General features: G+C 33.5%; 1 protein-coding gene across 6 annotated transcripts; it reads right to left on the reverse strand.

The window, feature by feature from the left end:
- Nucleotides 1–64: 64 nt before the first annotated feature.
- On the reverse strand, nt 65–7079 carry LOC123016316 (serine-enriched protein). Of its 6 annotated transcripts, none has more exons than XM_044416636.1 (9): nt 6846–7079; nt 6413–6643; nt 6258–6368; nt 6154–6189; nt 5776–5893; nt 5560–5717; nt 5367–5514; nt 5027–5316; nt 65–1311 (listed from the first exon to the last, which is right to left on the reverse strand). In XM_044416636.1, the coding sequence occupies exons 2-9, from the start codon at nt 6641–6643 to the stop codon at nt 1135–1137; spliced, it is 1269 nt and encodes a 422-aa protein (XP_044272571.1). In that variant the 5' UTR covers nt 6846–7079; the 3' UTR covers nt 65–1134. The 6 variants fall into 6 exon arrangements, with proteins under 6 accessions (XP_044272571.1, XP_044272575.1, XP_044272573.1 ...); XM_044416640.1 differs by having other exon boundaries at nt 65–1307; nt 5150–5316; nt 6846–7077; XM_044416638.1 differs by having other exon boundaries at nt 5150–5316; nt 6846–7074.
- Between the last annotated feature and the right edge of the window lie 3611 nt (nt 7080–10690).

Consider the following 10690-nt stretch of genomic DNA (forward strand, 5'->3'; position numbering starts at 1 on the left):
TTATATGCCTACAATATTGCCAACTTAATTTCACAGATCACACAAAGTGGTAAAACAAAAAAAGTTTTAAGTAAATAAATTTATTTATAACATCTTAGCCCACATATACACTTGTTTATTTGGTCAAAACGTTTTAACGACTTGAAAGATATCTTTCCAATCTGTTTTATTTTTTAACATGCAATACATTTTTTTATCTTCTATTATTAACATCCAATTTATAACCAACATCTAAGAGTGTTTAATCAAATTATAGATAAAAAATAAGATTGAAATCTGCCATATTTTTCTGAATGAGATTGATAAAATTGATAAAATTTTGCAAACAAATTTCAAATGTTATATAAACTACCTACACACAAAAACATTAAACAATGGATGAATCAAATGAAATTATTTAATTTTTATTTGAAGCCTCCACTATTTAATTACACACGAAATTCATCACACAATCCATAAGATATCTTAAATATAAACCTAAAATGACTTAAACAACCACCATAAATATAGTTTGAATAACAATAATAAAATAAATATTGCATGAAAGTTACATTGCTTTTCAACTGTCGCTTTTATTATTTTTGCAAAAAAATTGCTTCTGAATGTGTTTTACCGGTAAATATTACAATACAACATCTTTTTGGACACATATAAGCTCCTTATAAATAATTGTAAATGAAAAAACTAAGTAACAGAAAAGTTCAAGCCACTGTTGCGCCTCAACACTAGGATGTTTAGGTATTCTAGGTGGTAAGTTTTTGACCAAAGGTATGAGAGGTAAGACGTTACTCGAAAATAACCAACAAACATTTGATATGGATAAATTTAACAATAATATCGACATGCTGTGTGCATCGAGGATTGTCAAAAACCGACGAAATATCACAAGATTAAATGAACGTTAATATTGCCAATAAGATTAGCAAGAGATCGTTTGGCTCACTCCTTGGGGGTGACCTTCTTGAGCACGATGGTGAAGGTGAAGGTGTGTGCGGGGGAGGATTGCGGCGTGGAGGAGGGCGACGACGACGACACCGTCACCGTGGGAGGATGGGGGTAGTGATGGGGGGAGGGAGAGGGTGACCTGGGCGGAGGGGGCGGTTGTGGAGGTTGCGGCGCGACAGTGGCCGTATGTTAGTTGGAAGAATGCTTGCCGTCTGAAGAAGCCAGCTCGCTGGATCCGCTGCTGCTCAAAGTGGTGTTGGAGCCGTAGGGGTCCAGGGAGCTCTGCACCGACATGGAACGGCCTTGTGCTTGCCGTCTTACTCGGTTGGGTGACAGTTTTCCGGGGTCGACACTTGCCGGGTCTGCCTGCAACACATAGTGCTTGACCATTTTGGGACGGGGGCTAAAACGGGGAAAGCGAAGCACTGCCATGCACCGGGGGACTGCCACAACGGGGACCAAAAAGCTTTCTTTATTATCAAACAAAATTTAAAACAGTTTGATTTTTACTTCGGTCTCTTCTTGCTGCTATTTCTTTCTTTTTTTCTATTTCAGTTATTCATAATTTCTTAGTCAAATTTATTTATTTCTTATTATAATTTAATATCTATTTAAAAAAAAATATTTTAAATTTGTTCTCAAACGTCACAAAAGTGACCTTTTATCACTAAATGTCACAAGTAAAAGTTTTGCCTCCCAGGCATGAATTAAAAATTTTGTTTTTTCGCTTAAGAATTTTTGCCAATGTTGTCTCTTTCGTTGCTTCAACAAAATATGGAGAGGTACAATGTAGATCAAAAGCATTCACACTGATTATTTTGTTCATTTGCTTGCTAATTATAGTGTTACTCTCTACTCTCGATCTGAATACGTTTTATAGCGTACAGGTGCGCCAGAACTCGCGTCCCAGAGAAAAATACCATATGAGGTAAGATACCAGAAACATGGAAAAAATATTTAAAATTTTTTATCTATAAAAATTTCGAAGTTATGAGGGTTTAAAGTTTGCACTTTGACTCTATTTATTTTTGTTGGAAAAATAATTTTCCAAGTTTTTTTGCTATAGGCTATTAAAAGAGAAAACAAGGAAGCTGTATCCTAAATTGTAACTCTGGCTTTTATTGGCAAACTTTTTGTCCCTTTACTAAGTAAATGTAAAAAAACATATACAAGATAGTATTTTAAATAGATATAAAAAAAATTTTGACAGATAGAATTCATGTTCCTGGTATCTTACCTAACTTGAAAATTTTCTCTGGGGTGCGAGTTCTGGCGCATCCTGTATGCTATTTGGAGTAAAAGTGAGTTTACGTGGCGTAGCTGAATTATTTGCTTCACTACGTTTGGCAAAATAAACGTTCAGCCTTGCCACATAAACTATCACTTTTACTCCTAATAACCAGTGTTAGGCGGTAGGGCTTTATTTTCTCCCAATCACCTCCCACCATGCATAGGGCCCCACTGGCCCGCTGCCGTACGTAGCGAAAACTCGGTCTTTGAGTTTTACTAAATAATATTAAAATAACAATTATCAAATTGTAATAACAGTCAACAGTGCAATGGTTCTTGACAGCTTTATCTAATTTTACGACACTCAAAAATTAAACGATTACATTTCAAAAATTTGACTTGCAAACAAGCGCGACGGCACTGCGATATCGCTAGGTAGTGGGGGGAAATAAATCCCGACCGCCTAACACTACTAATAACAGGATATACCAGGTGAATAAAAAGTATGGAACCAAGCGTTTTGTTCGTAAACTAAGCACTTTACGAAAAAAATAATTAGTGTAGCATAAAGTACAATTAAAATGTGACCATTTATCACGAATAACATTTTTCGAAATTTCTTTTAGTTTTCGAGTTCTGGATTTTTTTTTTTAAATAGCAACCCACCATGGTAATTTTTTTAATTAAAGATTATGATCTAAAAATGACCTCTAATTAAACAGAATTGTTTTCTAGATAGTACTTTTTTTAAATAAATTGTTAAAGTTGCGTTTCGAGCCCATCACGAAGATTTTCCGAACTTGAACGAGGGGGTCGTTTCATGACTTTGGTCATTGGAGAGCCCGTTTTTTGTGCAGGTGCTTTGGGGTGGTTCCGGATGGATCAAAAAATGTAATAACAAATCATTTTCGTCTATTTTTAGTCCATTCGAAACCACCCCAAAGCACCTGCATAGAAATCAGCGCTCTCCCATGATGAAAAGCATGAAACAACCACTTCGGTTAAGTTCGGAAAATCTTCGTGATGAGCTCGGAACGCAACTTTAACAATTAATTAAAAAAAAAGTACTGGCTAAAAAACAATTTTATTTAATTAGAGGTCATTTTTAAATCATAATCTTTAATTTAAAAAATTACCATTGTGGGTTGCCATTAAAAAAAAATCCAGAACTCGAAAACTAAAAGAAATTTCGAAAAATGTTATTCTTGATAAATGGTCACATTTTAATTGTACTTTACGCTACACTAATTATTTTTTTCGTAAAGTGCTTAGTTTACGAAAAAAAACCGCTTGGTTCCATACTTTTTATTCACATGATATGTACTATCACTACTATCATTCTTTTCCCAAAAACGTGATTATTCATAGTGTCGTAATTTATTGTGACCTCCAAAATTATACGTCTTTATAACATGAAAACTTTTGTATTATGTATGCAACTACATTAGATACGAAAAAGTTACAATTTCGCAATTTTTACATGTTAAAAAATATAGTTAGGTGTATTATTTTCTTTTAAACATTTTTTAATTTGTTTTCAGTCTAGCTTTCTGGAAAAAAACGCAAAAAAATTAATTCGTGTTAAAATGCGATTTTCCCAAAATATACAGTGTGTCCCCGGATAGGTGAAAAGACTTTTGTAAAAGATAACAAAAAATGATTTTAGTTTTAATTTTTTTGGGTTAAAAATTTTTTTTTGCTTGGTTAAAAATCAATTTCTAACATAATTTTCTTTTTAAAAAAGTATGTAGGAAATTTTCAAAAACTTATTTTATTTTAGGGTAAAGTGCCTTTTATGTGGCCAATTCGACAAAAAGTTATTAAAAAAAGTTGTTTAGAATCAACATCTAAGTTCCTAAACCAAACTTCAAAATCATAGGCCAACTATGATTTTTATTTTTTTATGCTTCTCAGTTCTCACAAATAAAAGAAATTTATTTTTAACAGGTTTTTTTTATAATAAACAAAAAATTTCACACATAGTTTATTACTACTAAATAACTTAACGTACTTGTTCCTAAAAAGTAACTATCTTAAAGAAAAATTAAAAATCATAGTTGGCCGATAAGTTTGAAATTTGGCATAGAGGCCTAGATGTTGATTTTCCACAACTTTTGTTAATAACTTTTTGTTGTGTTTGCCACATAAAAGACACATTAAGTACTCTAAAAATTGAAAATTTTCAATGCATATTCACTTGATTTTTCAAATCTAAAATTATGTTACAAATTAGTTCTTAACCAAGCAGGGCTGAACCCCAAAAAATAAAAATTTAAACCGAGAATTTTTTATCTTTTACAAGAGTTTATCATCTATCCGGGGACGCACTGTAAAAAGCAAAATGTTAATCTTTCAAATGCGAAATTTCTATATCTCTGGATTTAAACATTTTTGACAAAACAAATAAAAAAACACTTCTTCCGTTTAAATAGATTTAATGAAAATAAAAATATATTGCTTATGGTTATTTTTGTTTGTATAATTACTTAATTTTTTATTTTCTTACTTTTATTAATTTTAAGGTTACTATTTTTTTATACCTAGTAATAAAAAAGTTTTTAATTTTTTTTCTTTGTCATGTATTTCAAGAATCTCTATTTGTTTCATCTAGTTTATAAAAAAGGAAAAGAATTTCTAAGTCTTTGGCTTCAAAATGTGCGACGTTATCAAAGTAGAATCTTGAGTAACGTATCAAGATTTTAAAGTATTTTTGGTGATTTGATGTTTGTTTTTCATTTTCGTTACTTAAAAGAAAACAATTAATAAATATAAAAAATGGGGTGGGGAGGTGTAAAGGGGGCCCCGCTCTAGACAGACCCCGTTTGGGTAATTGGGGGTAGTAAATACGTACTGTGCAAATTGGCAAATGGTGCAAACAATTAGATCCCACCAATGCAACAAGTGAAACGAAATAAGTAAATAATCCGATAAAGCTGCATATGCCGCATAAAAACCTAAATTTTGGGTACTGCACCTGATATGCTAGCGCATTCATTATAATGTTGTAGGGCACCAAGCCTAAGGGGTGAATCTCCCTCATTAGGACATTTGCAGGTATCTTATGGAACTGAATGTACTCTAAGAAGTTACCTATCACGTCCTTGAGGCTAGTACTGGGGTTATTATCACAATATTTTTTACCTAAGGGAATAACAATCAATAAAAAATCACAAAATCTTACACTGAAGTACCCCACATAAGTGCCGCTTGAAACTTTGTAAATTCGTCAGCATGAAGTTCATCTCTAGCCAAAATCAGTCTGACCACATGTTGGGGTAGAAGAGTAAATGAACCCAAATTGAGAACCTCGTTGCCGTGTTCATCCACAAATTCTAAAACCTTGACCAAGAAAGTTAAAACATTTACAAAAATTATTCAACACACTTTTTGAACCAGAGATTTGGTACATTTGTATTGAATGTAACGTTCAGCTGAGGCCAAAAGGGCACAAACTGTATCCACATTTATGCAACATTGGACGAAACCTGCACAAGCTCTTCGTAGTTCGTCTAGACCATAATAATCAGCCGCATTCATCACACCTATTAGGGCACGAGTTTTAATAAAAAAAAAATTCTACCACCACCAATAGCAACTCACCCAGTAGTGTGCGAGGCTGAAGGGTCACACACCCAGTATGGATATACTCAATCAACTGTCTGAAAACATCCGGCTCGAATTCTTCAATAATAAGGGTTTGGTGCTGCTGTGATGGCGGCTAAATAGTTTTGCAAAATTTTATCACAACATCAACAACTCTAATCAAAATTTATTAAAAATAGTTTATCGTGGTGTTATGATACTGAAAGTGGTTACTTCTACCCTCTAGCTCATGCAAATTAATGAATTACTCAGTAAAACCATGCCAGTTATCCTAAATTCTAGTACTAGGGTGTTGAAAAATCGGTTAGGTGCTTGAAAAATCACGCAAACAGGCAGACAGACGGAAAGTATGGAAGAGGAGTGTTTGTGGATTACCTCTTGGATAGGGGCCAGCTGCTGGGTGAACCCTCTCTATGTACAAACCACGATATTAAAAATTTTTCCCGATTTAGTTTTTTGGAATTAGAGACCGATTTTACCTGTTGTGAGGCGTTTTGGAGGTTGAGGAGCGGCTCAGACGACCGTTTGAGGAAAAGTCGGAGTTTGTTCTCGCGTGGGGGAGGCTCCTTCTTGCGCTGGGGGCTTGGGGCCTAAAAAATTCTTTGGTTTCGTTTTCTAACATTTTTTCTCTCACCTGGTAGAGCATCTTGTGGAAGACCCTGGACCTGGCCGCTAAGACCGCCTTGACGGCGCAGACCGGCTCCCTGGTGTCCCCTACGAGGAAGGTGACGTCGCACAACTCCGGCATTGAAGCCAGAAACTTCATGTCTTCGGCCAGGCCCGTCTTGTTCTCAAAAGTGCTTAGGTCGGGTTCGGCTTCCGCCATCACGATGTAACTCGCGGGTAATAGCAAGCTTTCCGGCATCTGAAACACACCGAAAATCCGGAAGTTGCCTCATGAAGCGACTTCCCATGACGCATGGACTCGCGATAAATCGGCTATAAATAACATCAGCTGAAATATATTCACCGGACGGTAAATAAATCACCGATTAAATATTGACACACCTGGAGAAATTTTGCGATCAACAATTGAAAAGGGATAAACAAGGGAATCGATTGCTTACCTGTTAGAATTGAGAAAATCCACGAAAGAAATGAAATGAAATGAAATTTACGCTGATATTTTTGTCGAGAATTTGGTCTAGACGAGGAAACTGCGGCTTTTTTCACACATTTTCACAGATTTGACGGCATTTTTGCCTTGACTGCTACGAGGAAATTGCGAGTCGCGGAAAACAAGCGCATGTGCTGATATAACGATTGAGAGAAAATGGGACGGAGCCGATAATCGCTTCAGGATTTAATCAATTGCACTAAATTGATCCAATCACGAAATCACAGCATTAAAGTCTGTTAATTAAATTTTAAAACTGTCATTATTTCAATGATTTTCCTAGAAAATTGTAGCATTTTCTATCAATCGAAATCGGACTTATAAAAATTATAAGCCACTTTAAGAGCAATTAGAAAATATAATGTTTTAAAATTGAGGGTTGTTATATTTTTTAATTAAAATTTTACATTAAAAAAGTTAAAAAAACGGAAATGGAGTTCAATTTTTTTCCACTAATGTATACATCAGAAGATATAGCTGTTAGGGTACAATAAATCAACTGACTCTGTTCTCACTTATTTTTAGAAGTGCGCCAGAACTCAGATACCAGGAACATGAAAAAAATGTTTAAAAAATTCTATCTGTCAAAAAATGTAGAAATTTATTTTTTGACATTTGATATTTTTTTATGTCTAATGACACTGATGATTTTGTACGATAATTTAACAAAAGTACAAAAATTTTGCGAATAAAAGCCACAGATAAGATTATACAGAGTTATAATTTAGAATACAGGTTCCTTGTTTCCTCTTCTAATAGCAAAAAACTTGGCAAAACTATTTTCCCAACAGAAATAAATAGAGTCAAAGTGCAAAATTTAAACTCTCATAATTTCGAAATTTTCATAGAAAAATTTTTATAAACATTTTTTCCATGTATCTTACCTTATATGGCATTTTTCTCTAGGGCGCGAAACCAAGTGAAACATAAGAAAAAAGCCACAGATTACCATCGCTATAATTCTTGAAATTTTAGTGAAGATTAGGTTGTGGCTATTCTTAGAAGTATGCAGGGGCGGACTGGTAAATTTTTATACAAGGTGATTCTTAAATAGACCGACAAAATTGTACCACAGCTTCCTAAGGATAAATGGAAACAAACTGTACCATTTTTACGTTTATACCTTTTAGGGGCAAAACCCCCTTGATCCGTGCCACTTACGGCGTTTATGAATTGTTGTAATGATCAAGTACGTTAATACCACCGCCTCCTTAATCAAATGTATCAATATCCCGCCTGGGCATTTCGTAAAAAATGCATTGGAGCGGTGATTCCGATTTTTTCTTAGTTACGGGGGTTACTAAGGAAAAACTGAATAATTTATAATTATTAACGAAAAATGACGCAATTAATAAATGCTGTGAAGGAAGGATACAACAAAACTAGATACGCCAGGGAGAATTGATATTATGAGAATGAACCCTTTAAGCTAAAAAACTGGATTTGTCAAAAATTTTCCCCAGATTAAAGCACCAACGGGAATCACTTGAACTCAAAAAATGCCCAGGCGAGAAAAGGATTATTTCTATGGAGACGGCGATGGTTAATACCATGGTTTCCACTATCTGTGCGAAAACATCAGTGGCGTACGTCTTACTTCGAAAATAACTTTAATAAATTTTATTTGAAGAACGTTTAAACAAAGAATTTTTTAAATATTTTTTTCAGCATGTTCTTATTTTCTACTACCAAGGATAAAATTTTGTCGGTCTATTTAAGAATCACCCTGTATGGAGTGCTAAAAGTTGAAATGAGGGCCCAATATATAATACAATAAAAATATGTTTAAAAACTACTTGTCACTTAATGTAGTATTTTTTTTTGAAGGAGTTTGTTTCCCCTATTGAGATTGTGACGTCAGTTGAAATCGTGATGTTTTAATAATAACCGAAAAAAAAATCTAAAAAAGTTTTTAGATGAACGTCTTCAAAGGCTGCTTGTAATTTTAATTTTCGTTTTTCTTTTCGTTTCTGTGCACCAAATTTATACTTATATTTCGATTTTTCCATTTATTTATGCCCACTAATAATACCTAATAAAAAAAATTAAAAATTAAAATTAAATTCATTTAAGTAAAAACGATATTTTATATCGGTTGATTAAAAAATGTGTGGCATAATTTTAATTACGAACACCCCTCTACAATTGAGAATAGATAGTACAGTATTTATTGACCCAACTCAAAAAATAGAAAAATTACAACTTTCCAAAAGTCGTTATGAAAAAATGATTTTCTGGAAATATTTTTGTTACCGTTTATCCGATTATTATTAAATTTTGCATAGACAGCAATGGGTCCTTCCAGTGTTAGGATTATAACTTTTTTTCGGCTTATTAATTTCTGTTTTTGAAACAGCCCAACATTTTTTTTAAAAAAAAAAAAAAGGTACTTTCATATCGCCAAAATGTACCGTTCTCGAGTTATTTGAGTTTAAACTAAATTCTACACCGCGCTACAAAATCAGAATTTATAAATTTTGAGCGTACGTTGGAAAGAATCCACTACGAATGACATCGCTGTCAATGCTGTCATATTTAATGTAAATTTCATTAAATCCAAAGTAACATTTGTGTGTTTCTTGATGATTATAAAAGCTGTAATTTTTCTATTGCTTGATGAGTTGGATTACTGTGTTATCTATGCTCATTTGTAGAGGAGTATTCGTGATTAAAATTATGACACAAATTTTTGAATCACTTGTATAAATCTGCGCGGAATTTTTCTTACATGCGTGTAAGACRTTATAAACATTGAGCTAAAATAATTGAAATTATAGAAATTATAGTTTTATTTGTTATGGTGTCAATTTTTTAATTCCTTCAAACTAAACACACTTATATTCTGGCGCACCCTGTATAGCTTCTGCGAAAATCGCGGTTCAGCACTTCATGGATTAGCTCAATGCATTCTGGAAAGTTTATTTACAAATTTAAAATAATTGATATTATTTCAATGAGCTCTTGACATAATAAGCCTACCATAATTGGGGGCCCGTAAGACTCGAGGGCTCGGGGTGCTGTGGCACTCCGGCACCCTTGGCCAGTCCGCCCCTGGAAGTATGTACAAGATGTTTCAAGTTTTATTCACATCTCTTAAAACACCTCTTTTTTTTAAAATATAAGAACATGTTCAACTTTTTAACTCTTTACTTATAATAAGTAAATAGTTTAATAGTTTTTATACTTTTGTTTAGCTTATTATAATTTGAAATCAAAGATTATTGTGAATGTGATTTATTGATATTGAGGCATTTATTATTATCAGTTAATGTAAAAAACAGCAAAAACATTTTATCGAAAAATATTTTTTTAGTTCTATAATAGTTATCTATGTACCAAGTCAGTAAAGTGATTCTTTATCGAACGAGTTTGAGATTATGAGCCGAGTGAGCGAAGCGAGCGAGGCGAGTAACAGACGAGTTCGATAAAGACTCTTACTGACGTGGTGCATACAAAATTTTATCGCCAACCACAAAATTTTATGATTGAAAAAATGAGATATTATAATTTACTAATGTCAATGCCATTTTTTGCTAAAAGGGTTGCTTTCACCTAGAATAATACGACCACAACGAAGAAGGGGAATACTCTTTCGATATCGGAAAAATATGCGAGTAAAACGTTTTCGTTATAATTTTTATTCCATGTTTTTGGCACCACTCTATGAATATGTCATACCTGCGATTCTATTTTTCGAGTGATTTGTCTGGTAGAATTTCGAAAGACGTCTCTAACGACTTCTTCTGAATTTCAGGTGGCGTGCACTGAATGTCTTCTTAATTTTTCTATAAATAA

This window comes from Tribolium madens, unplaced genomic scaffold, assembly GCF_015345945.1.
Source record: "Tribolium madens isolate multiple individuals breed KSU strain unplaced genomic scaffold, Tmad_KSU_1.1 Scaffold_1;HRSCAF=32;Tcas5.2_LG8, whole genome shotgun sequence".
NCBI lineage: Eukaryota > Metazoa > Arthropoda > Insecta > Coleoptera > Tenebrionidae > Tribolium > Tribolium madens.

Excerpts from the sequence above, each read along its gene's own strand:
- LOC123016316 (XM_044416636.1), bottom strand. The coding sequence starts at position 6,643 with ATGCCGGAAAGCTTGCTATTACCCGCGAGTTACATCGTGATGGCGGAA. Across the intron at positions 6,190-6,257 it reads TCCAAAACGCCTCACAACAG|AGAGGGTTCACCCAGCAGCT; the intron begins GTAAAATCGGTC and ends GTTTGTACATAG. Across the intron at positions 5,515-5,559 it reads CCAAATCTCTGGTTCAAAAA|GTTTTAGAATTTGTGGATGA; the intron begins GTGTGTTGAATA and ends TTCTTGGTCAAG.